The sequence below is a fragment of the Ailuropoda melanoleuca genome, chromosome 4 (assembly GCF_002007445.2).
Source record: "Ailuropoda melanoleuca isolate Jingjing chromosome 4, ASM200744v2, whole genome shotgun sequence".
NCBI lineage: Eukaryota > Metazoa > Chordata > Mammalia > Carnivora > Ursidae > Ailuropoda > Ailuropoda melanoleuca.
Genome location: NC_048221.1, coordinates 136,772,387 through 136,799,551, shown reverse-complemented (window position 1 = coordinate 136,799,551; position 27,165 = coordinate 136,772,387). Strand labels below are relative to the sequence as shown.

Genomic DNA, 27,165 nt, shown 5'->3' with positions numbered 1-27,165 from the left:
ACCTCTCTCCCTCAGCCAGAGAACCCTACAGAACTTAGATTTTTAGAGAAATTTATCACAAAAATTAGTTACAGTTGTATTTATTTTTTTTAAGTTACAATAAAGAAATGCTCAGTCCCTTGGATTGTCTCTTCTATTCTAACATCATTCAGACGCACGTGACACAAACCGGGCCCGCCGCGGAGTCGGTAACCGGCTGCTGCGCTGTGGGTCTCAACGGCCATCTTGTGAGGGCGGAGGAAGCACGTTCAATCCTCACTGCATAACCAGCCGTGCTTCCCAGCGGTCACTGGGGATGGCCCAAGGACAAAATCCTGGCCGTGAAAGGCAGTTCTCACGGCCGGCCCATAGCTTTTCGCCCTTCCTTCTACAGACTCGCGGTAGAGGTCCCGTCTCGCAGCTGTGCTTGGCCTCGCAGGAAATCTGCTGTGGCAGGCCTCCAGACGCTGTCCTCCGGGTCACGGGTTTATAGGGAGGGAAGGCATCGGGGTCATCCCTTCATTATATTAATTTACTGGCTAACCATCAGACTCTGATTTTATGATGTGGACGCTAATTTCATACATTTATTGGCATTGTCCAAAATATTATTTTATTTTTTAATGGAAAAAAGCCATTAATATTCAAACGAAAGAATCACATTAAAAAACTTAATATATAAGAAACAGCCTCCAAGAACATTCAAGCAGCAGTCAGAGGGAGGGAAAAATACGTCAACAGCCCATCAGTTTTCCTCAAAATATTACTTGATAGAATACAACCCAATTCACTGGCTACAACAATTCATAGAATTTTTCATTGTTTTCTTGAGATGCAAAGTTCACTGTTGCAGTGTCTTCACAAGACCAATCAAGTGCTACTTCTTGGTTAAAAAGGCCACTGGTAGACTCATCTGATTGTGAAGAATGTTCCTTCACTGCTGGGGAAATCTGCTCCCAAGAAAAGAAAACTGAAGCCTGTGCCAAGCCTCTCACAGCTCATCTTTTTCCAAATCGTCCAGCTCCACGTCACTGAGGTCAATGTCATCTTCCACGGGAAGCTGGAAAACAAAGCTGCCGTGAGGCGTCGCAGGGGCCGAAGGGCTCAGAGCGCTCGGACTCACCAGGGAGCAGTAGTTTCTAGAGATGCCCCAGGTTACAGAGCCCGTTCCTCCCTAATCCAGCTCCTGCTTTTAACACCGCCTATTATTTCATAGCTGGACAAGCTTACGTGAAGTAGTTTAACAAATTCGCGCCTCTTTAACACCGACAGCCGTTTAGCTTGTCCGTGTGAGGAAGGAAGGGGCAGAAGGGTGCTAGAAACGCTAATTTCAAAGGTATAATTTTGCGTTTCTCAGACACAGAATAAATGAATTCCAGGTTAAGTGTTCAGTTTCAGGGTGATAATCAGCAAAGAAACCTCATTACTGAAATTGATCTCCGTTGTCTCTGTCAAGAATACCCACTGCCACGCAGCCCTGAAAGGCCTGTGAGGTGAGGACGTTTCTGACATCACGCCGAGGCTCACGTCTGGTGGAAAGGACTGGGCTTACAAACAGCAGACATGCACAGGGACAGGGAGAGTAAGAGGAGGCTGGAAAAGCACCCCGATGACAAGTCCCGCACGCACACGGCCCCCGCCCCGGGGACTCACCTCGCCGTCCTTGCCGTCCCAAGGCTCTCTGACGCTGATGGCGGGGAAAGCCCCGCCTCCCACGGGGGCCGTAGAGCCGCGGCCGAAAGAGAGCTCCCTGCGGGGAAACGAGCACAGCAAGCACATCCCGATGAAGAAACACAGCTTTAAAATGACGACCTGCCTACCAGGTTCCTGCAGAGGCATTTCTCACCTCTTCCTCCTGACCAGTGTTATCTTTTCCAGCAAGGACAACAGTGCAACCAGGCGTGAAATTACTCGGGTCTTGGCATCAGATAAAACCAGTTATCACCAATAATCAAGAAAAACTTATTTTGCTCAAATACAAATTAAGTACGCACACAAACTATCAAAGCTGATGTGGAACACAGGCGCCACCCTGACCCTTGATTCACAAAACTGGAGACGAACTTCAGACCCTTATGAAACTTATGACCCTTATGACCCTTATGAACTTCAGCCTTATAGAAAGCTGGCATCTTGTGCCGGGACTTCAGTCCCTTTCCTTGGATGTCAGCCCGCGGCCGCAGGCCTGGGGGAGGCGGGGGCAATCTCACACCTCCCGCTTTAAAGCAGAGGAGAGTTCTACAGTACAGCAGCGCGGTAGGTCTGGACTGACCGATTCTGACGAACATTTCACCAGAGAGACACAAAGGCAGCCGCTGACTGGGAGCAAGGCTCTTCTTAACAAGAGCCTGCAAGTCCTGGTGAAGGTGCGGGGATCCCAGGGGAAAGCGGGAAACCGAACAGGGGTGGAAGTCTCCTCTGTGTGTCCGACGGTTATTTGGCAGAGTGGGAAAACTGCTAATTTGAGCCCCCCCCCTTTGGCTACTCCGCATTTTTTACAATGTGCTATTGGGGGGTCTTCTCCCTTGGGGACAGCTGGCCATGTTGATGGTCACAGCTGTGTGTGCGTACATGTGTGGGGGGCGTGCAGCTGACGTCTAGAGGGTAGATACTAAACATTCTGTCTCTCAGCACAGGGCAAAGAGCTGGCCCAAAACGCCACAGGTGCCAACGTCGAGAAACCTCCATGTCTGAAGACAGTTACCTTCAGAACACAGATCATCGACACGCTCTAAGACCGCGCTTCACCGCCGTGCACTGAGCCGTCAGCTACGCAGGGCAGGATGCTGTCTGTGCGGAGTACGGGTGTCGGCATAGCACGTCAGACTCACGGGCGGCCTGCGCTGTGCCAGAACGGCTCCACTCACTACGAAGGGGCAAAGGCCAGGCCAAGCTCTGGCTTATGAACGAAATACAAACGCACACGGACAGTAGACGGAAAGCCGGTGTTTCTACTTCTTACTAGGCCGGCACCCTGAACCTGGTTATCTGACACCTCTGAACACCAGTTTCTTCATCAATGGAACGCCCAGCTGCACGGACTGGCGCTAAACAAGAGCTGCTCCCTTCGTCTGGAGGCCGGCAGCAGCAAGTGCCTCCTTTAAACAGGAACAAAATTCTGAGGGAACTATGCCTTTAGGGCAGGGCTCAACGTTTAAAAAAAAAAAAAAAAAGTTTATCATGCTCCTCCCCTGTGCCACCATTTCCCCTACGGGGCTAAATGCTACCATCTCTTCTAGAAGAGCTCCGAGAAACACAGCTGCTGCCTCAAGCACACTGAACGGCCACGCACCGACAGAAAACTCAAGTCCTTTCTTCAGCTGCTGGGTGCATAGTGCACAATGCCATTACTTGTGTTTTTGGCCGCTATACCCAGAGGAACACTTTAATAACAAGCTTTCAGGGGAAGATCCAGGAATCACCAACGCTGTCTTGGGCTGACTGCAGTTTTCCATTCCTGCTCCTACGTCCCTGAGTTGTCAGTTTTAGCTTCCTTGTTACTAACTTCCATGGGCAGTTGGACAAACTGTGTATTTACACCAATGGCATTTCTCTCTCTGGTTTTCCAAGAGCCAGGCCGCGCAGGCCTGTGTTTCCCATGCGCGCGTGTTGGCAGGTGTGCGCGCCACCTCACTGCCAGCCCTGCCCCGTCTGTCTGCGGCAGGGCCCACAGTGGGGACGTGCTCTGCACGGTCCGTCTCTTCAGAAAGCCAGAGTCGTATGTGACGAGAAACAAGTACGTTGTCACATACTCTGTCTCCTTCCTACTTATTACTACACACTTGTCTCCACTGGTAACGGGGTGGATTCTGAGGTCTTCTGCTGTCTCCAAGACACAAAGTTTGAGAACCAGTGGCCTGTCTGATCTCAAGCACAAAAGTAATGGTCTCAAGTTGATGACAATATGCTATTGTTTCGTACCTTTTCCACGAACTGTTTACCTCCTCTGTACCGAACAAACAACAACAAACCAAAAAAGGAAAACTAGTTGAAAAGAAATGTGAATAAACTCAAAACTGGGGTTAGAACCCGTCATTTCCTGTTAAGTGAGTCCAAAGGCTCAACCTTGTTACTACCCTCACACATTTCCTACAGTTCTTGACCCTGGAATCAGCTGTTGAAAAAGGACGACATTTTCTAAGTATGGCTGACCCTGGAACAACATGGGCCGAACTGTACGAGTCCATTTACACACAGATTTTTTACACTACAGCAATGTAAATGTATTTTCTCTGATTTTCTTTCTTTTTCTTTTTTTTTTTTTAAGATTTTATTTATTCAACAGAGATAGAGACAGCCAGCGAGAGAGGGAACACAAGCAGGGGGAGTGGGAGGAAGAAGCAGGCTCATAGCGGAGGAGCCTGATGCGGGGGCTCGATCCCATAACGCCGGGATCATGCCCTGAGCCGAAGGCAGACGCTTAACCGCTGTGCCACCCAGGCGCCCCTTCTCTGATTTTCTTAACTATATTTTCTTTTCCGGGGCTTACTTCATTGTAAGAATACAGTATATAATACATAAAATATATGAAGTATGCGTTAATCAACTATTTGCCAAGAGCTTAATATCAGCTCTGCAGTAGTGGAGAGAGACAAGGTCTGGGTCGAAGAGGTTCGCCTCTGTGAAAGTCACAGTTATAAGGAAGAGGCATTAATCCAACCGCCGCACATCCAAGAGACCATGCAGCGTCCATGCCTTGTGTTTGGCTGAAAGGTGATTAAGTCGGTTTTAGATGAGCTGAAGAGCAGGGCAGACAGAGAGCTCCATACATTGGGTTTGGAGTTTGGGAACCTCTCATGTTGTTTGCACCTAACTGGAGTCACTTCGTAAGTGTACTCATTTTCACATAAGTACCTTCTAGAGCTAATGGCTAGAAACAGAAGCCATACTACCTGAGGTCAGGGGCGCAAAGCGTGCTTGAGTGGGAATGGGTGAGAAAGGGCTCCTTCTAGCCCCGTGAAACTTTTATGAGAATCAGGAAAAGCTGAATGCCAATGGCACAAAATGGCAAGGTGGCCATCACTCTACAGAATCCTTCCACAGAAAAGAGAACACAGCTCTTACGGAAAGATGATTTAGAACTCAAACATCTAATTCTTATCCAGAACGCCAATGCAAAATAATTCCATCTACTGCCTGGTCTACGTAAGCCTAGTTTTAAACCCACACCACCACAGAACTAAGCCACAAAACAAGAACAACTCAAGAAAGCAAGAAATTACCTGAGAAACTCATTAATGCCTTGCTCGCTGAAAGATCCTTTCAGAAGAGCAAATTTCATCTTGCGTGCATTAATGGCTGCCATGGCAGGGTATCCAAACCCTCCAATCCCCAATGCGTTTTCAAGTTCCGACTGGGCTCCAGCTTCGGTCCACAGCCACCTAGAAAAACAGGCTGGTTTTTAGGGTAAAGATCCCTTTCAAATTAGTTGAAATCTAATTAGCAGGTATTAAAAAAAAAAAAAGATTACACTCCAAATATTTTATAGAATGAAATGGAGAAATAAAAAGGAAGTTTACAAACACAATGTATTCTAGATGTGCTCTTAACTACACTTCTCTCTCATATTCCCTAACTGCACCTCCAGAAGTCCCCCAAATCTACAAAATTTTCCTCCCAGCCCCTGAAATATTGTCCACTAAATCTGGTGAATTTTCTGTCTCTATCACCTGAAACTCTGCTAATATTTGGAGGATTATGCACGCTCTCTACAAGTATAACAACTTCTTTGTAGAACTTACTGGTATGTCGTTATATGCAATACCTACAAACACGCTCAGCTGCATTTCTTTACTCCACCGCGACAGCGGGCAAGAGTAAAGGCCGCCGGAAGGCGCTTTTCGGTAGGCACGCAATCCTGAGCTGAACTAAGGGAGGCGGCGCCCGGTCACCTGACACGGACAGCAGGGGCGGGAAGGAGACTGAGAAGCAGAAAGTTCAACAGGAGGCAGACATACTTTGTCTTCAAACTTTGCCTGTATTCGCCCTCACTTGGAAAAGGGTAAGAAAACACACTTCTACTAATGCTTTCTTTCTCTGGCCTTCGAAGCCGTCCCAGAGTTCAGGTAGGTGACTCCGTTTTTGCTTGCTAGTTAGGACCCCAACCACCACTTAAAACAACTGCTATGAGAAAAACGTACACCGTGGCATAGATGAGTGTCTTATAAAGAAGAGACCTGCATTCTTTTCCTTCTGGATGATAATTATTATTTACCTCTCAAATAAAAAAAAAATGCCAAAGAGAAACAGGGACCCATCCTACGGAAAACACGGTGGGAACCAGATACTTCAGGAGCGCGATGCACTCCCAGCCAAATCATACGGGGATAATAACAACTTACCCCCACATTTTCTTTTTGTATTTGTCTGCCAACTTTAGAAGAACTTCTAAGTAAGAATTTCTGCCAGCAGCTCCTGATTTAAACAGACAGAATTTTTTCAAGGTAAAGATAAAGGAGTCCGTCACATCCATCAATTGAGAAAGCATTCTCAGAGCGGGGAGCCCAGAGCAATGGCAAGGGAGCCTCTGTCCATCGTACCAGTATCCAGAATATGGGGCAGCACGGCCACGACACAGAGCTGATGCTCCTCACACGTCTTCTTGGCGATGTCCTCACTGATGATCTGTGGGCCCAGGACACAAGGGGTGATTGGAAGGCCACTGACACAAAACCCAAAGGTCAGCCTGACAATAAAGACTTATCATCACGTTCACTGAAGAGCAAAGCAGTTCGCGAGACTGAGCGACTCCTCCTGAATACGACCGCCTTGTATGCACTGCGGCCCCAGGGACAGCTCTGCTCTGTGCCGGACTTCTGCGATTTGTCCCTAAGCCCTCCCTCTGGGGTGCCAGCGAGGCATTTGCGTGAGTGTGTACAAGCGCGCGTGTGCGCGCGCGTGCACACGCACGCGCGCACACACACACACACACACAGTCTCTGCAATGACGGAGCCTAGGTGTGGCCTGGCTCTGACATTTAATTGTTTAGCCAGACAGATATATACATATTATATATTTATGAGAACTTGAGGCTCTCTGTGCCTCCGTTTCCTCAGGTAAAATGGAGACAAAAGCAGTATTTCCCTCTAAGCATTCATGTGAGAATTAACTGAGAGAAACAGACGTAAAAGAACCAGCACGATGCCTGTCGCACGCTTAGGTGCTCCGCAAATAACAGCTATTACTTGGAGAACGATGACAGCGTGATGGATGCATTCTGTTTTTAAGCAGCTTGGTACACCTGTCCTGAGGGTGTAATTATTTTAGCACTAAAGTTATGAAATGCAGCAATTTATCAGACAGGTTTTCCCCACTTGAAAGCACAACACCACTTTAAAGAGAGTGCTTTAAAACAGAACGGCAAGAGCTCATCTGAAAAGACAAAACAAGTGTCATTACTGCTTCAGTGCCCCCGCCATCAGACTGGACTGGAGTGATGGAAGCGGTTTACCTCCAGCAGCTCAGGAGGCGGGGCATTCTCAGAAAACAAATCCAGGGCTCGGGAGATAATGTCAGATCGTGTCCGCCCCCCATCATAATCCACAGGAGACTCTCCCTTCTGAAAGATCTTGATTGTAGGAAATCCCCTAATCTATTAAAAAGCAAAGACGAGACAAAATCAAATTAACATTTAATAAGAAATAAAATAATCTTTAGGGTTCTAAAACTACCTTATAGGTAATTTAACATAACAATATCCCCAGCCTGCATCAGTGATCAGGGACGAGACATAAAGGTCTGTTAATCAGACGGTTTTAACAGTCTACCTACCAGGCATAGCCAAGTCTTCTTCCAAACTTGCCTATGTACTTAATACAACATATCTGCTCTAGAACAAATGGACCAACTTCAAAAGCAATATTAGCGACTTGTAACAGCCTGGGCAAGCTGAAGACTTGCATTAAGCACAGCAGAAACAGTGAGATATTGGATTAAAAAAAAATAGTCTTGGGTTGAAGACTTTATAGTTTTAACAACCAAGTAATTTAGTTTCATTACAAATGGCCAAGCATCTCCCCTCCCGCCACACAGGGAGGCTTGGAATACTAGATGCAGTAGCAGTTGAAAATACGGCATTATTTCTCAAAGAAATGAGAAGGTACTCTGGAAGACACACTCACCCCGTACCGGCTGGCTAGCAGCTGGTTGACGGTGGCGTCCACGGCTGCGAGCTTCACCTTTCCCTTCGTTTGCTCTCTTACCTCTGTAGCTGCAGCAGCCCATTCTGGCTCGAGGCTACAGAAAAATATTCGCACTTTACTATTTTAACTCTTGGCACAAATACTTAAGCTGATGTGTGCATTTCTGCCCAGTCCACTGAAATCACACTTGGACACATATTGTGTGTGTGTGTGTGTGTGTGTGTGTGAGACACAAAGTGATGCCACCCTTTCACGTTCCCTTCCAGGGCCTTTGTCACTGCCCTCCCCAAATCGGGAGGCTGGCTCCCTGCTCATCTCCAAAAACACGACAGAAGATACTCTTGGCCCTAATACCAATGTGTAACAATCATGTAGAGTCCAGAGTTTTTTTGGAGATCTTGGTGGTTACCTGGGTCTGGGTCGGCTTCTTCAAAGCAAGCAAGGTGACTATACTGAAAGCACCATGACTCAAAGAACTTGGTAAAAAGCGCTTACTTTTTGCAGTGTCCACACCAAGGAGCATAGAATTCAACCATCCAAACATCGTCACTATCAAGAACGTTCTTATCGAAGCTGTCGTCCGTCAGCTCAACCACATCCTTCTTACTTGAACTTTCACTCCTCCCCTGTCACAGGTGACATTAAATATTAAATTACGCATGGCCAGAAAGCACACTACTCCTGTTCTAAATGACTTATTTGACAATCTCACCCACATCTTAACAAAGTTTGCAGCTTTTCTTTCAAGTAAAAACTATTTTACTCAGATTGGGGACATTCCTTATTAGTATTTTCTCATATTAAGCAGTGTTTACCGTCAGTCACCACTACCTACAGTGTAAGCTATCACACGCACCTAAATTCTATCATCTGCTGTTTTGTTAAGAGAAACCCCACGTGGTTCACAGAACCACCCAGTGATCCTACTCTAATTCAGACTGGCCACAGCTGCTCATTCATTCCAGGATGTTAAACATACCACAGTTGCTACCTTCCCATAAAGTCCCTACCATTCAAGAGAGCTAAATATAACACTGCACCCTTTTTTCAAAGAATTTTCTTTTATTAAAGTTTTATTTAAAGTCCTCTCTATACCCAATGTGGGAATCAAACTCACAACCCCAGGATCAAGAGTCGCACGCTCCTCCGACCGAACCAGCCGGGTGCCCCAAAGAATTTTCTTGAATACCAAAGCTCAGAAGCAGTCAGTTCTGTTTACTGCTTTCTGGTGCCTGGGCCAAAAGCCATGGAGGTAGGGGAGACAACTGTGCCCATTAAATGTCAGAGTTTGAAATAAAAGGCAAGAGCGTGGAATCTCTGGGTAAGTTCTTCGTCTGTGTAAGGAAGCTAGTTTTACTGGTCTCTTAAAGAGTCAAGGGCCATTTTATCTCTACCTGTAAGAATGTAATGCCTCTTCCCAAGAACATAAGTACATCATGGTTAAACATCACATCTCATACATGGGCATCTAAAATACCAATCTACGGAACAAGAACTTTTCTCTTCTTCCCTGTCATTTATATAGAATTTTCCAGGACTTGAGGCTGACTGCCAGATATAGGCCAAGGGATCATTCAAATTTCATCTGTCTTTGCCCAAAGCCCATCTGGTCTCTTTCTCTCTCTACTCCGAACTACAGAGGCCGTAGGATCCCAGAGCCCGGCTCCCCTGGCCTGGAGCTCTTTCTCTGTCTACAGCCCAAATTCTTCCACTTTAGCGCTGGGCCGAGGAAACCCATCTGTGGCCTGGTTTTTGGCCTACAGTTTTGACAAGATGCCCTGGGACTAGTGACTTCTGAGGGGGGCAAATGAAAAGGATAGTTGGCTGACTCCCTCTGGCATCAACTGATCTAACCTCATATTATTTTTTTAACTGAAAGTTCACTAATCTACAATAGCAGTGACTTAAAAAAAAAAAAATCTATCCTCTTACAAGGAGTCCATATTCTGGCATCAGAATCATCACACACATTAAAGATTAACATTGCATAGCCTTACTTGCTTTCCAGAACTATATCCGCCACCCCTCCCCCCAAGGCGATCCTTGACGAGCTGGCGCAGGGCACTGAGGGCAGCATCTACAATGGCTTCACCGGTTCTGCCACCTACAGGGAGACAAAGGACAATGAGATGGACAGGTGGTGGTGAGCTGTGTGCCTGCAGGACACTACCTACATCTGTCAGCTTTATCAGATATTTGAACAGACCCAACAGTACACGCGTGTATTTAACACAGAGCCAAGTTCTCCCTACAGTGCATTTTGCACTAGACTTTTCACTGGGAAAACCAAATCCCCTTCTTCAGTTTTAGGTTATTAGTGTGAACAAGAGCATCCTTCTGCTCCCCTAGCAATACCGTCTACAGGGAAGAGTAACTCACAAACGTTTACGGAACGTGCAATACGTACATGGATGAGGAAGAAACGTATTATCTAGCTAAGAAAGCAGAGAACGTTTCTAAATACAAATTACCAGCTGAGAATAATAGAAGAAACTATTTCCATGATAATGGAGAGAAAAAAGATGTGGAAAAAGTAGGATACGAAGCGTCTGAAGCCACATAACTGGAAAGCAATCCAGGCCTCTTTTTTCTACCTTGCTTACAACACAGTTATCTTAGGCTTTGTTAGGTTCTCTAGCTGAATTTAATCTGAATCCAAGAAGTAACAAACCCTGTAACTGAAACTCAATCATGACAACAGCCTTTGGAAATTTAACCAAAAACTATATACTCAAGAAAAAGTCACAGGGCTATTAACGGACTCAGAAATGTGCAGAGAATATAGGCCATGAGGCTATCTTCAGAGTTCAAAGGCAAAACTCTAATAAAATCTCTTTGGAAAATTTCATATTTTTTAAAAAATAGTTTCTTATCAAAGTGCCAAGGAAGAGAGAAAAACGTCTGAGAACACTTTCAGACCTGATGTTAGAAAGAATGTACAGTACAGTAACACTCCGAATATGTTCGAATCATGTCGTTCTGCGGCCCTGGCCGACACTTCCTAACACAGAAGGGCAAGCCCTGCACATCACACAGCCTTCTGTTCCTTCTCTATCTCCACATGCCTCCATCCTCTGAACCACGCCCCTTCCAGCCATCTACCTGGAAATACACCAAAATAAGAGATGTACTAGCCAGAAAGAGAGGGTTTTCTCACTCCAGACCAAGAGTTGGTGAACTCTCTGTGAAGGGCCAAACAGTACTGATTTTCAGCTGGGCAGGCCTTTACGTCTGTTGCAGCTACTCAATGCTGCCATTTCAGTGTGAAATCAACTACAGACAGTATGAAAACAGGTGTGACTGTGCTTTGAAAAACTTTATTTACAAAAACAAACAGGCCCTTGCTCCTCATTTTTACCTACCGGCTCAAATTAAAATCCCAACCAGGGGAATGGAATAGTTAGGAAAAGTCCTTACCCTGATAATCTTCTGGTCTGTTTTTGTTGGAGCCAAAAATCTTAATGGTGGGAAACCCCTGAACGCCGTACTGGCCTCCTAGAGACTGATGTTTATCTGCGTCAACTGCACCAACTTTTACAACATCCTGGGAAGACATGAAAGTATTATCGATTTTTCTTTCAACTGGAGCAGATTCCACAAAACCCACCATTTGATTCTTGCAGACTCAGGGACAAGATACTAAAGGGCAGGGTTAGGTTTATACACAGAATAAATGAGGGCTTTAGCCTGGAAAATCATTTCTACATGGGATGATGGGTGAAATGTAAATCAGCCCTGGGGGGGACCTCTGCAGCTCCCAGAATTACCGTGACAGTCTGGAAAACTGAATTAACAAAAACAGACAAGGTAAAAATTAAATGCTTATTATCCCTTTGCTCCCTATATGATTCTGGCACCAGAACAAGGGTTCTGAGCTTCAATATGCAAATTAACGTCCTATCCTACATTAAGCCCAGTTGCATACTTATTTATACATTCACACCTTAGAAACTTACTTTTAATGCAGTTGCCACTTTCTTCCATTCTGGTGTCAACCTCTGGCAGTGGCCACACCTTTTAGGAGATGAGAACACAAGGCAACAATTAATGTCTTTGATCCCCAATTCAAAAATACTGCACCAGGGGCACCTGGGTGGCTCAGCTCAGGTCATGATCTGGGGTCCTGGGATCAAGCTCCAAGTCAGGCTCTCTGCTCAGCAGGGAGCCTGCTTCTCCCTCTCCTTCTGCTGCTCCCCCTGCTGGTGCTGTCAAATAAATAAATAAAATCTTAAAAAAAAAAAAAACACGCCACCAACAGTCTACTGAGGGACTTGCACAGGGTGGGTGCTTGCAGGGAGTACATGCACTAATAAAACCTGAGCAGTGACGAGAAGGAACTCACCATTTTAAGGCTTTACTGTAATCCTTTTTCATATACTAATTTAAAAAGTTTCCAAATTCCTGTTTAACTAAATTATATTTAAAGAGTTTAAACTGTCATTTGTAACTCTATCCCTGGGTAGGAACTTCAGCATTTATCTGGTCAAGGGTACCTCAATGTGTGCTCTGAGTTATAAGGCTAGGCAAAATGCAGATTCTTGGGCCCCATGAAATCAGAACGCCTAGAGAAGGGGTTCAGGAACCCACATTTTAGTAAGATCAACTAGTGATCCTGAAGCCCATTTAGGTTTGATATTCCCTGATCTAGTCCAACCTCTTCATTCTATAAACGAGGCATCTGTACTAGAGCCTAAATCTCAATGCTCTTTGGCTCCCACAGCAGCATGTGGAGCTAAAAACGTCCATGTAATCCCAAATCTGTAAGCCTAGCAAGCTGAGAAGTACTGGATCCCACAAGGTGGTGATAAAAGAGCAAGAGCAAGGGTGTCTGGGTGGCTCAGTTGTTAAGCATCTGCCTTCGGCTCAGGGTGTGATTCCCAGCGTTCTGGGACCGAGCCCCACATCAGGCTTCTCTGCTGGGAGCCTGCTTCTTCCTCTCCCACTCCCCCTGCTTGTGTTCCCTCTCTTGCTGGCTGTCTCTCTCTCTGTGTCAAATAAATAAATAAAATCTTAAAAAAAAAAAAAAAAGGGCAAGAGCAAGCAAGAGAGAGAGATGAGAACACAAGGAAAAACAACTTTAATCTCTTAGGGAACAGTATTTGAAATAAATTACTGAAACAAAACATATACAGATGAGTGCTTTTAAAAAGTCATATATACACAAACCTGTTACATTTATACCATTTATCGAGGTTGTAGACGTTCTACTGTTCTTTTTCACGGCTGAATAACATCCATCGTATGAAGATACCGTAGCCAGTTTACCCATAGGTGATTAGTTGTTGTTTTTTAATAAAATCAAGTCTCCTAACTAGATTTCTAAGGAACTAATGAGCAAATGCCATTTCATTTCATCGGCACAATGCTGAAGCCAGGCCTTGTCATCTTCATCTCACGGATGAGGACACAAAGGCAGCCAAGTTAGGAAACCTGTCCACTATCACACAGTCGTCTGGTGACAGGTGTCTGTGACTCCAGGTCCCACGTTCTTAATCACTATATATTACCACCTTCCACAGGGGGCCAAAGCTATATTTTAAAAGTCAGGATTTTTGGGGAAATGTCCTGGAATGCTGGTTCTACAGACTTGTATCAAGTATCTTTGCTATCCACGTGAGCTACTTAGAGGTCCAGGAGTCAACATTTTATAGGACCTTGTGCCTCTTTAATTTCAGTTTACTCTATGAAAGGACTCATATCAGAGATGGTCAGAGTGTACATTCCCTTTAATTTCAATATGAAGCATAGCGAAGACAGATCAAAATGTCATATAAATCTAAATATGGCACATCTTTAACCCAAGGGTTTCTGACTTGCGGTCCACAGATCCCAAAGGGTTCGTGGATAAAAATCCAGGGGCTCCAGGAACTACTGATGGAGGGGTGGGGAGATGAACACCTCTATTTTGCTAACTTGTAATGGAAATGAAGGCTTTCCTTCAATGGTGAACATTCACAACACACCACTTGTCACAAATGAAAACTCACAGCTACTCTCAGATCACTACCACAGCTGCACACTTCTCTTCCAACCTCGTTTATGCTCATCACTGCTTCACCATTATGTTGTCAAGATGTTAGAGCTGCTGCTGATCTTGGTATTTACCGTCCCAGTGAACAAGTACTATATAACCACATCAAGACTTATTTTAACATTTCGGTAATGTTATTTCAATATTTTAGGTTCCCTCTGTGCCTCTATATGCTTTTACACATGGAAAAGGAAAACCTTTATTTTGGAAAGAATTCAAAGCCTTCACCAAGCTGCCAAGATCAAACACAAGAAGAGGGGAAAAACACCTGCTCTAATGAGACCTCCTGTTCCCCAGAACATTAGGAAACAAAACTGCTATGTAACAGTAACCATTAACTACAGGGTCCAGATCCAGCCTTCTCAATGATTATTTGGTTTAGTTTCAGAATGTGGTATATTCTCTTATATCGTAGCTCCCCAAAACAATGTCAATTACTCATACTATAAATGATTTAAAAAAAGATCTAACTTGTAAAAATTGCATACAAAGGCATTCAACAATATAAAGTTTGTACAATTACTATTTGTATATTTACTAATACGAATAAACTAACCCATACAGAATGCTCATTTGGATTTAACAAAGAAAAGAGAAGCTATAAAAAAAAATAATAAAGGCATTCAGATGAATAGTATTCACAGTGTGACAGCATTAAAGTAGAGGGTTTTACCTTCATTTGCTGCACTGAATATTAAGTGAAATAGTCCATGAGGACTGATAATGAGTTTCCAAAACTCAGTTTCATGGTCTTGCAAAGGAAAAAATTAAAGCAATAAAGGAAAATCTTTCATCAGACATATCCTAAAATGCACCCATTCAGGTAAAAGGAATCTGCAAGAATTTCATTTACTACCCCCCTATGTGAGCGTAGGGAGCGCAGCTCACACCTAAAAGGACTTCCTGAGGTCATTTGCAGGACACAGCTGACTGGGACTCAGGTCTCCTCTGGGTACTCGGGGCCTGCTAGATTACAGAAGTAGCAGTCTCCTGCACATTTTGCAGTTTCCATTCATCTGTTCTACACTTCCATTTGTTGGGTTTTTGTTTTGTTTGCATTATATGCTTACCTACATAAACAATGAGTGCAATACTGTACTTTGACTATGTATACTCGAGCACCATTAACTTCAACGATAATTACATCTTTACTCCCCAAGGGTTTTTTTTCCAGCAATGCATATAAGGCAAGAGAAGAATTTTTAATAACATATTTCTGGAAGCAACTCTCTTCAAGAAACAGAATGGAATCAATCACTAGTTCTTCCCTTTCCTGTGTCCAATATTCTTTCAGCATAAATGAGTTTCCCTTCCATCAAGATCCTACTTACCTCATCATTGAAATATACCTCCTTAAAATGATAAGAAAGATTTTCTTTTGTTCTTTTTTGCAACAAATTAGCCACTTTAACCATTTTTTTCCAGTGGACTCAATCTCCATGGCCTTTAACTGACAACACTTCAGGGTGTCTCCCATTTCCCTCTCTACTTCTTTTAAACAAGCAGTAAGCTAGGTAAACTAGATGACTGAATAAAATCACACTTTCATATAATATTTTTCCTAATTTTATGAAGTACCATCCAAACCCACAACGGCTTTGTACTTACCATGGAGCATAGAATTCTACAAGCCACAAGCTATCACTCTGAATAACTTCTCGGTTGAAATTTGTTGGAGTTAGTTCAATCACATCATCGCTGGAGGAATAGAGACCATTCGCTGCCAGGAAGAAGGTGCAGCTCATGAGACCTGCAGGAATGACACGAAGCACAGCATGAGCAAAAGGGTTCACGCTCTGGCAGCAAACTCGGCAACGGGAGTCTTCTCCAATTGCCCAACGTCCTCCCGGGTCAGGGTCCTTCTGACCCCCAGCAGACACCCCTGCTTGTTGCTCTTGTGGCCCCTGGAATCTCACTCCCCCTGGTGCAGACCACAGCAAGTAGGACACAGAGGCCACACTCTCATCTCTTGAGCTGCAAATGGGAAAAGATTTCTTACCTCGTGCCTATGCACCAACATCTTCATTCTTCACAATCACCCTGTGAGATAATACCACTACTGCCATTTTATGGGCGAGGACACTGAAAAGTTGAGAGGTTACCCTGTGACCCTGGGCAATCCACACAGCATTTATCTCTTGTGTCATGCAGCTGCAATATTAGCACACTACCTTTATTACTTTCTTTTGAAGGAAAAATCATTTATTTCCTCTACTAAACTGGGACTCTATCAAGGGCAATCATTGCTTTTATAAATATATTTACTTCTGCTAACACTATTCATGGCACTCAGGAGGCACTTGCAAGGCTGTTGGAGGAGCTTACAAAGAATTTTCACATAAATGTTATAAAGCGGGCATGGAGTCTTGTCGTATTATTAATAGCACAGTCAGCCACACTGTGGCTACTCTAGGAACTGAGATGCAATTTTTAACAAATTATATAGGAAAACAAGTTCTGAACTTACTTATGAATATTTTAAGAACTCAGAAGTTTTTTGAATTGGTAGCGCTATCAAAATTCCACCTCCCCCTTTTAAATACATATAGGACTTTGTTTTCCAATTGCATTGCATCTAATACCTCCAGAACAATGCTTAATCATGGATTGTTCTTGACTTTCATGTTTTCTCATTTGCTAGCTTTTGGGCTGCAACATAAAACTTTATGATATTAGAGAAATTCCTGTTACTTTCTTTTTAGCACCTATGAAGATCATATAATTTCTTTCATTTCATCTACTGCCGTACCGAACTGTGAAAGTGACCTGTCCTCTAAGGCCGTGTGTGCATACACCGTCTTTGCCGTATTTTCACCAGGCCTTGTAGATAGAATTTGGAAGATTTCAAATGGAGCTTTTTAAAATAACCCATTGGTAAATTTCTTCTGGAAGGAGTGTACACCAATGTTAACTGTTCCGTTGCCAAATCTTCCACCTTCTACTTACATACTACTTTCAATTTTCAAATTGCTCTCAAATACATTAGAACATTTGGTTTTTCACAGCATTACTAACTACAGAGCAGGAATAATCCCTCTTTTGTAAATAAGGAAACAAAGGCACGTCTAGTGGCCCATCTGTGGTCTTTGACTTCTATTTCCAAGTTCTTCCCATTAAGTCACTGTTGTCTCTGTAGTGCTCAGGATAAAATGGTTCAGTAGGTCATGGTCATGAACAAACAATGTAATTTTATTGTTCAAGAATACTGCATCTGGGGGTGCCTGGGTGGCACAGTCGTTAAGCGTCTGCCTTCAGCTCAGGGCGTGATCCCAGCGTTCTGGGATCGAGCCCCACATCAGGCTCCTCTACTATGAGCCTGCTTCTTCCTCTCCCACTCCCCCTGCTTGTGTTCCCTCTCTCGCTGGCTGGCTATGTCAAATTAATAAATAAAATCTTATCAAAAAAAAAAAAAAGAATACTGCATCTGAGGGGTGCCTGGCTGGCTCAGTCAGCAGACCAGAGCATGCAACTCTCAATCTCAGGGACATGAGTTCAAGCCCCACATTGGGCATGGAGAAGAAACGAAAGAAAAAAAAGAAAAGAAAAGACAAGAAGAAAGGAAGAAAGGAAAGAAAGGAAGGAAAGGAAGGGAAAGGAAGGGAAAGGAAGGGAAAGGAAGGGAAAGGAAGGGAAAGGAAGGGAAAGGAAGGGAAAAAGGGAAAGGAAAGGAAAGGAAAGGAAAGGAAAGGGAAAGGAAAGGAAAGGAAAGGAAAGGAAAGGAAAGGGAAGAAGGAAGGAAGGAAGGAAGGAAGGAAGAAAGAAAAGAAAAGAAAAGAAAAAAGAAAAGAAAAAAAGAAAGAAAGAAAGAATAATATTGCATCTGAATTATAGATATGGCTAATACTGTAGGAATTTATGAAAATAAAACTGTGGACTTTATTAAGGGTGACATGAAAGGTTATCATGCAGTGGGTTATGACCAGATTTGCTTTCTAGAGGGTTTTCTGGCTGCAATGTGGACAGTGGATGGGGAAACTACCAGGAGAGTGCTGTCACCCAAATCCAGGGAAAGATGGAATGGGCAACAGTAAGACACGCTACTGGGAGATCAACTAGGAGACTGAAAACTAACTGCTGGATTTAATGACAGATCCCTAGGGCCCAGGACAGTTGTGGTGGAGTAGTGAAAATAAGCAGCAGCCAATCTGCAAAATACTGGACAGAGTAGGAGGGAACAAGTTGATGAAAACGCATAAGGCTTTAAAACAAATCTTCTTATAGGGGCGCCTGGGTGGCACAGCGGTTAAGCGTCTGCCTTCGGCTCAGGGCGTGATCCCGGCGTTATGGGATCGAGCCCCACATCAGGCTCCTCTGCTATGAGCCTGCTTCTTCCTCTCCCACTCCCCTGCTGTGTTCCCTCTCTCGCTGGCTGTCTCTATCTCTGTCACATAAATAAATAAAATCTTTAAAAAACAAAAACAAAAACAAATATTCTTATAAAGAGCACAAGCAAGCAAGCAAATGTGGGGTAGAAAGAAGGATTCTTCTTAAATCTGAGCATGAAGGGAAAAAATATGGGGAGTGGGAGGAATAATGAAACAAATAGAGGAATAATGAAACAAAATGCCTGGAATGAAACAAAATAATGAAAGTAGAGGAATAATGAAACAAAATGCCTGGAATCAGGAAGGGAGGGAACCAGAGTCAGTGACATGGGCAGCCTGGGAGAGGATGACCTCCTTTTCTACTTTGAGAGGTGGGGAAGGGTGCATATGGTTGGAGATCAGGCTATCCAAAGTGGGGCTCTCTCAATAAATGCTGCTGTCCGATACGGTAGCCACTTGCCACATGTGGCTGCCTCAACGTGTACTGATGGTATAAAAAGCATTAATTTCTGAAGACTTGGTAGGGAGGAAAAAGTATCTTATTAGTATTTTTGATATTGATTACATGCTAAAAAGATATTTTATATACACTGAGGAAATATATATTAAAATTAATTCCACCTGTTTCTTTTTACCTTTTTAAACAAGGCTACTAGAATATTTAAAATTAGATATAAAGTTTGCATTCTTTTTACTGGATTGTGCTGCTCAATAGTCTTTTTGTTGCTGCAGGAAAGGTTAAGTGGAGTTTGACATATTTAACAAAGCAAGTAAATTAAGAACCCAAGCAGAGAGTCCTAACTCTGAATAAGCTTAGAACTTAAGACTGGTCCTGGAAAAATCCTCCATGGAGTTCTACTTTCTAAAATTTATCATTTTTTGTAAAATCAACATGAATTGATACCTGTTCAATCCATTGAGCTCACTGTGGAATTTTTGAAAATGCAAACGAAAACCCATCAACAGTTCCAGTAGAATGGGCAATATTTTGGTGACCATTCTTACTGAACTCTCTATGCAATTTAGAGTTCTAAAACTTTATTACTGTATTTATACACATGTGCTCTTACTATACATTCCTCTCTGTAACCTTTTTTCACTCAAAATGAGTTACGTTTTCTATGTAATTATGGATTCCTTATCACCCTTGCCCCCTATATAGCCATTCTTAATGGCTCTAACATGTTGCCAATCGATCCCTAACAGAATTTATTTCCAATTTGTCATCACTATTAACAGACTAACGCTGAAAATTCTTACACTTTCCTTCCCCCTCAAATATATAAGTATTTCCTTAAGAGATAATCTTACAGGGGGGATGGGGGAATAGCTAATATTTTGATATATGGATCTGTCCAACTACTCTCCAGAAACTGACATGTTAATTATGCATGATGCTTAAATGACACTACATACCAGGCACCGTCTAAATAACTAAGACATATTAACTCATTTTAAGAACTCTATGTGGTATGTATCATCACGTCCATTTTTAGACCAGGAAATGGAGCCACAGAAAGGGTAACTTGCCTAAGGCCACATCATTAGAGAGATAGAACATGGTTATGTAATCCAAATTTTTAACCAAAGGACTGGAGACGGCATTAGTATAATCCCAAGGAGGGTCATTAGGTAGATTGTAGCAGAATTTTCTGGGTTTTTTTCCCTTCTCCTGTCAATCAGGTACAGCAGGCTGTTACAAGCAGGCTGGAGTCACCTAAGGGACAGACGGACCATGATTTTTACCTCAGGAATGTGCTTCCTTTCCATACAAAGATGGTCATGATATCAGTATAACATGGGCTTGGGCTTTTTTTTTTTTTTCCTGGTCATGTTGTTGGAGTTCTTATTTGCCTTTAAATTTTGCCTAATTCTCATAAGAGCCTCCCCTTTCTTATAAATGGCTCTCCACTAGAAATGTCTTGATAATAAAGATATGAATTCCTTAAAAGGCAGTATGACCTAGTAGGGTTAGAAAGAAATTGAATATTCAGAAAAACATTAAAAGATGTATAAATTCCAACAGCATGAAAAGAGCCAGTAACTACCCCCTATGAAAACCCTCAAGGAAACAAATAAAAAACCCTGGGCCACTTAAGATGATAAAATAGGTCAATCGCGACTAATACTGTTCTGTTTCTGAAATTCACATCGCAGTTCCACTCACTGATAATGAGCACCAATGGGAAATTGGAACATCCGAGTGTCTAGAATCTATGTGAGCAGATGGTTTTGCCATCTGTGGCTCCCCATTATTCCTCCACAGTAGTGAAGCATGTTATAAATCCACATCAGCAACATGTCTGTCCCACACCTGCTAGCAAGAGTACATGATCCCAAAACAGTCATCTAGAAACTAAGAGGGCTCCCCAAAAGGTTGATTACATTTATTCAAATAATGAGTTAATTGATAGAATCAGACTTTTTCAGCGGAGTCTGAATTCACCCGAGGAAAACTAAACAGAGACTGGAATCTCTTCTCGGTCGTACAGCAAATCTTTATATCTCGCTTACCCTCTTGAGACCTATATGAATTCATTCATCCCGACAACAACCCAGAGTAGGAGTACTAGCCCAGAGTGGTTAAGTAAATTGCTCCGGGTCACACAGCTAGTAAATGCAGGGGCGGGCGGGGGCTCTAGTCTGGATCCAGAGCGTTCCCTTAACGCCGATAGGACCGCCCGGGCTGGGTGGGACCAAGGGAAGCCAGAGAAGGGACGGGATCATCCTCAGCCTCACTCACTGTAGTTTCTAAAACAGGCATTTACATAATTCATGGAAGTCTGCGTTCCATGTAGTTTTTGAAAGTTCAACCACATTTAACGTGCTTTTGGAAGGCACCGTTCCCTATCTCAGGCAACTCTTCGGCCTGATTCCAGGGCTGGGTTCTGGTATTTCAGTTCTTCTCATTAATGGGAATTCCATAGAACAGGTGGTGAGCCCGTGGCTGTGCCGTACGCACGCCAGCGTCAGGACAGCGGGCCCAGAACAAGGGAGCCCTGGCCCTGACCCTGAGGTCGCCCCCGGCCCCAACCTCCGCCAGGGATCAAGGTGTTTGCGCGGCTCCCACGCAGCTCCGGCCTTCGCTCCTGCCCGGCCCGCCGCGGCCCCTCCGCCCTGGGTTCGCGCCCAGCCTCGGGGCTCCCCGTCCCCGCCGCGCCACGCTCCCCTGGGTGGGCTGCCAGAGCCCCGCCGACATGCCTCCCCGCCGCACGCGCCCGGAATCCGGCAGGGCCCCGAACCCCCGCCGGCCGGGCTCGCCATCCCCCACCCCAGCTCCGGCCAAGGCCGCACGCCCGGCCCCGCCGGGACCTCCCAGGCGGCCCCCCGAGACGAGGAGGCCGGCGCCTACCCAGCACCAGGTGAGCCATGCCGAGCGCCCGGGCCGCCGTGTAGTCCCGCCGTCGCCTGAGCCCCGCACGCCGCGCCCCGCCGCCCCACGTCCCGCCCTCGGCCCGTGAGGCAGGAGCCCGGCGGCGCGGCGAGGACCGACCGGAAGGCGCTCGCCAAGCCGTGGCTGCGGTTCATTGGTCCTGGCTAGTTTCGCTCATTCGCATAGCCAATGGGAGGCGGCCGGGTAGAGGTTCCCGGTTTGATTTTTTTATTGGGGGCGGAGCGAGCGGCGGAAGGAGGGACTTACTGGGGGCGGGGCGGGCCAACCTCGCCTTGCTCCGTGGCCCCCAGATCCCCGAACCCCGGCCTGGGCTTTTGCACTTCCCCTCCCTCGGGTAGAGTCCGGTGTTTGGTTCTTGTTATCTTGGGGTCTTTATTCTCTCTTCCTCTCCCTGGCCTCTAATGAGCCCTTTCCAGCCCTCACTCATCCCTTGCTCCCTCCACTCCCCACCCCTTACCTTCTTTGTCTCCAGGGAGGATAACTTTTTTTTAGGCCCTCAGTACATCTAGGCCCCTATTAAGTGACATATTAATTTTTCTTTTCTAATCTTTCTCGTCTACCGGATGAGTATTCAGTGAAACGCTTGCTAAGCACGTACTGTATATACCATAATTGAACACGTATTTATTTTGTTGAATTACTTTGAAAGTTCCCACGTCCAGGGCACTTGACTACAAAACCTTTTCACTGATAGATCAGGTTCTCTGTGGAAGCCTGTGGGGCTTCAGCTTCCGAGCTCCTCAGTACAGGGGTTCCTTCCTTGCCCTGCGAGGGGGCCTTGGCAATGCAATCAGCGGTCATGTGTTTTGCAAAATTTTCGAAAGTAAAATATTTTAAGTGTAGCAGGCTAAGATATCGTATCTTTCCACTCTGATGTCTCGTCCTGCGTTTGGAGTGGGCTTGAGCATTTGATTTTTGTGTTAGTATTGGTTTATTTCTCTGTAGTGCTTAATGCGTAGGACAGCTCCGATTCTGGCCAAAGCATTTAGCATTCAGTGGAGTCCCGGAGGGGAGAGGGCCTGTAGCGCTTCCTGGGGAAAGTGGCCCTAGAGCTGAATCTGAAAGATTTGCCAGGGGAACAGAGAAAGTCATCCAGGCACAGGAAGCTAAGGGAGTGAAGAAGGCCCAGCAGGGTCAACTGACCCCAAGCAGAGGAAGCTGGCAGCAAGCTCCAGATGATGGGCTGGTGCAGGGGGATGGGGAGAGGGGCTGTGTGGCATCTTGAGCTCTCCAGCTCCTTCCAGCACCACGGCCCTGTGGATCCCTGATTTTTGATTCTCCAAGATCTCTCTGGGTTTACTGATGACATTGTAAAATCAAAGATTTGGTGTATCAAGGTAATCAGTGGTGGCCTCTCAAACAAACGGCCCTAAAATCTGGGTGGCCTACACCATAATGCTTTGTTTTTTGCTCTCTCTGGAAAGGAGCTTTCCATGTGGTGACTCAGGGATTCTGGCTTCTCCCATCTTACCATGCCACCATCTTCTACAGCATGCCCTCTCAGCATGGGAGATATTACCCCTAAGGGGGCAAAATTGGTTCTTGGGAGAGGCTGCTGAAAAAAATCTTAGATATTACAAGGGTTACAATACATAAACAGATATACAGTCTATCTGTGTTTTTCAAATTTCATGGGATAGAGGGATTTAGGGGAAAAAATGTCTAAAAACTCTCCTTAGGAGGATGATAACAAGAAAAAAAAAGATCAAGATACACTGTTCTAGAACAGGACTGCCCAATGGAAATAAAATGTCAGCCACAACCACATGCGAAATTTAAAAATTTCTAGTAACCAGTGGCTCAGTTGGTTAGGTGTCTGCCTTCAGCTCAGGTCATGATCCCAGGGTCCTGGGATCAAGTCCCTCCTCGGGCTCCCTGCTCAGCAGAGAACCTGCTTCTCCCTCTGCCTGCCTGCTCCCCCTGCTTGTGTGCTCTCTCTCTGATAAATTAATAAAATCTTAAAAAAATATTTCTAGTAGCCACATGAAAAAAGTAAAAAGAACACCTGAAACCAATATAACACTGTATGTTAACTAAACTGGAATTAAAATTAAAAATTAAAAAAAACCCCAAAGAGATTAAACTTAATAATATAGTTTAACCCAAAATATCCCCAATGTTATCATTTCAACATATAATCATATAAAAATGATTAATGAGCTGTTTTACTTTTTTTTCATGCCCACTCTTTGAAACTCAGAAAACATTTTATGCTTACAGCACATCTCAGGTTAGACTAGCCACATTTCAAGTGGTCAATAACCACATCTAGCTAGTGGCTTCTCTATTGGACAGCACAGTTCTAGAACCTCCTTCCAGTGCTTGATTGGTTCTTCTGCGTTTGAGTGACCGAAGAGCAAAGCAGGAACAAGCTAGCTATGCATCTAAGGCCTCGTGTGTCCTGGAGGCTGTGGGGAGAACAGAAGAATATAGAGAACAGAAGAATATAGAGAACACAGATTCAGGCATCAGAAGATGGCTTTATCATTATCATCTAGAATATTCTCTCTCTTCTTAAACAAAGGCTTAAATGTGTTCACTGTTCACTCATTCACTCATCCCATCCTTCACTCATTCGCTTGATGAGTATTTATTGAATGCCCATTTATTTCAGGCCCGGTGCTAGGTTCCAGGGGTTACTTACAGTGATTAATAGATGTTCCCGGCTTGTGTAGACACTCACAGTCCAATGGAGGCAGGTCAGTAAAAAGCTACAGTGAAGGGATAGACAGAAAGTTCCAAGGGATCACATGGTAAGCAAGCAGTTTGTTCTGCTTGAGGGAGTCTGATGTTTAAGAGGCTTCCTGGGGTGGCAGGAAGGCTGGAGGGGGTGTGCCAGGCAAGGGTGGGCTTGTGAACAAAGGCACAGAAGTAGAAAAGCGCGTGGTGTGCAGTCAATCTCGGGCAGCCGTCCGTCCGTAGCAGGGCCGTTGAGACCAGTCTCAAAAGCTACACTAAGCCACAGAGACAGTGAACACAGCAGGTCGCTTTTCTTTTAGCAACACTGGGTTTTAGGGGAAAAAAATCAAAACGTTTTACGTGACTAGATTTCCGGAATTCTAGAACTTTGGGTGCATATTCGGTGTTGCTCGTTAGGTGCTTGGTAAATAAGAACGGAGTGTTCCAGAGTTGGGTGACCAAGATTTAAGACAATTCCAGAAAGTCCCATTGGCCTTGGCAGGAAGCTGAACCAGTCAAGCTCCAGCTCCGGGCCATGGTTTCCGGAAAAGACTGAAGGGGCAACAATAATATTTTCTGAAGTACAGCAGGCTCCCCCTCAATGTCTTGGACACCAACCAGAAAAGAATAAACCAGAGGATTTAAGGAGGAGGAAAGGACAGCCCAGGACCTTAACTTTTTCTCCCCTAGGTCAATGAACAGAATTAGTAACTCAGATTTCCACCACATTTCATATAATTAATAATAACAATAAATAAAACATGATAACTTTACATGTCCTTCCCCAGATTTTTTAAAGCAGGGTAGGGAGTGGAGATGTTGAAGAATAAACTGGAAATTTCTTTTTCTTCTTTTTCCCTATCATTTCCACCCTCCCCCAGCTGGGTTACTCCGGTTGCTGCTTGTCTCCCCTTGTCCCTCACCCTGACTTCCGAAGGCACCCCTTCCATCCAGAAAGGAGAGGAGACAGAGGCAGATGGGGCTGGGTTAGAATGGGTACAGTGGGGGGACACTGGCATGGTCGTTATATTTGCTCAGAAGTGAATGAAATGAAAGCCCTGAGGAAAGAACTGGATTATCGCCTGAGCCTGCCTCCCCTGACACCAGCAGAAGTTTTTACCAGTCCAGGAAGGAGGAGAAAGGTGTTCCAGGCAGAGGGCATGGCCTGAACAAAGGCACGGAGGTGTGGAAGCTCATGGCCTTATCTCTCAGATGCTGGATTTTTTTCTTAAAACCGGCACATCCTCTAATCACAGTTATTACACGCTGGACACTTCCCGTGTACCAGGCATGATGCAAAGCTCGTGAACTTTAGTGACTTACGGAATCGGCACACAAATGAGTCTATCTACCCTTTTCGTCTTTTATGGCTCTGTTTCAATTTCAAGTCTTCAGAGGTCTTCCCTGAGCACACCCTGTAACGTCGGTACCGCACCCCTGGCCCCCATGGTTTTCATTGCAGCCCCTTGCTTTTCCCCTTAGAGTTTCTCACGGCCCCTCCTAACAAGTTACCACTGACTTAGTGCCTTCGACGATGCAAATTTTTTATCTCACGGTTCTGTAGGTTAGAAGTGCAACACAGGTCTCACTGGGCAGCAGTCAAGGGTTTGTCTGGGCTGGCCTCCATCCTGGAGGCTCCCGGCGAGCATCTGCTTCCTTCCAGCTTCTAGAATGGCCCGCATTCCTTGCCTCGTGGCCCCTCCTCCATCTGCAGAGCCACCGATTATACCCAGCTGAGTCCTTTTCATGTCCCATCTCTCTGTTTTCTCTCTCTCCTGCTTCATTCCTCCACTTTTAAGGACCCTTGTGATTACAAGAGCCCATCCAAATAATTCAAGATAATCTCCCTATTTTAAGGCCACCTGATCAGCCCTTCCTTCCATCTGCAAACCGGATTCCCCTTGGATATGTAACGTAGCATATTCACCAGATCTAGGGGTTGGGATATGAACAACTTCCGGGGCCCATGATCCAGTGGTGACACCCCAAAAGCACTCAGTGAGTACGTGTTTGGTGAAGGACTGAAGGACCCTACAAGGCAGGTTTTACCATGACTCTTCTATATGAAAGACAGGGCTCAGAGAGGTGAACAAACTCAGCCAAGCTCGCAGAGCCTGGGCTTTTAGAATCTGTGAGTCAGGATGGGCTAGGTTATCCTGCAGTAACACACACGTCTCATCTCAGTGGCTCACGACAGTAAAGAGTTTATCCTCCCGCACTACCTGTCTCTCACGGGCTGGCCACAGCTCTGCCCGACATTCAGGTCATGCCGAGACCCAAGTAATGGAACAGCCTCAAGAGGGGCATTGCTGTTTCCGTGGCAGAGGGGAAAGGAGCCTCCGGCACAACCACACACAGGCTCTTGAATCTTCTGCTTGGAAGCGGCACACCTCACCTCCACTCACAGGTATTGAACCAGCCAGAACACATGAGTTCAACTAGCAGGGACTGGATTAGATGGCTCAGGCCGCCATAACAAAATACCAGAGACTGGGCCACTTAACCCACAGACACATGGTTCCCCAGTTCTGGAGTCGAGAAGTCCACGATCACGGGGCCAGCGGGGTTGCTTTCTCTGAAAGCCTCTCTTTGACTTGTAGACGGCCATCTTCTCG

General features: G+C 45.0%; 1 protein-coding gene across 1 annotated transcript; it reads right to left on the bottom strand.

The window, feature by feature from the left end:
* Positions 1 to 536: 536 nt before the first annotated feature.
* PDIA6 (protein disulfide isomerase family A member 6) lies at positions 537 to 21,985 on the bottom strand. Its single transcript, XM_034659908.1, has 13 exons — positions 21,830 to 21,985; positions 15,761 to 15,902; positions 12,078 to 12,135; positions 11,539 to 11,665; positions 10,119 to 10,225; positions 8,617 to 8,747; positions 8,101 to 8,215; positions 7,431 to 7,571; positions 6,519 to 6,603; positions 6,321 to 6,393; positions 5,202 to 5,360; positions 1,633 to 1,729; positions 537 to 1,039 (listed from the first exon to the last, which is right to left on the bottom strand). The coding sequence occupies exons 1-13, from the start codon at positions 21,846 to 21,848 to the stop codon at positions 971 to 973; spliced, it is 1,323 nt and encodes a 440-aa protein (XP_034515799.1). The 5' UTR covers positions 21,849 to 21,985; the 3' UTR covers positions 537 to 970.
* Positions 21,986 to 27,165: the final 5,180 nt, after the last annotated feature.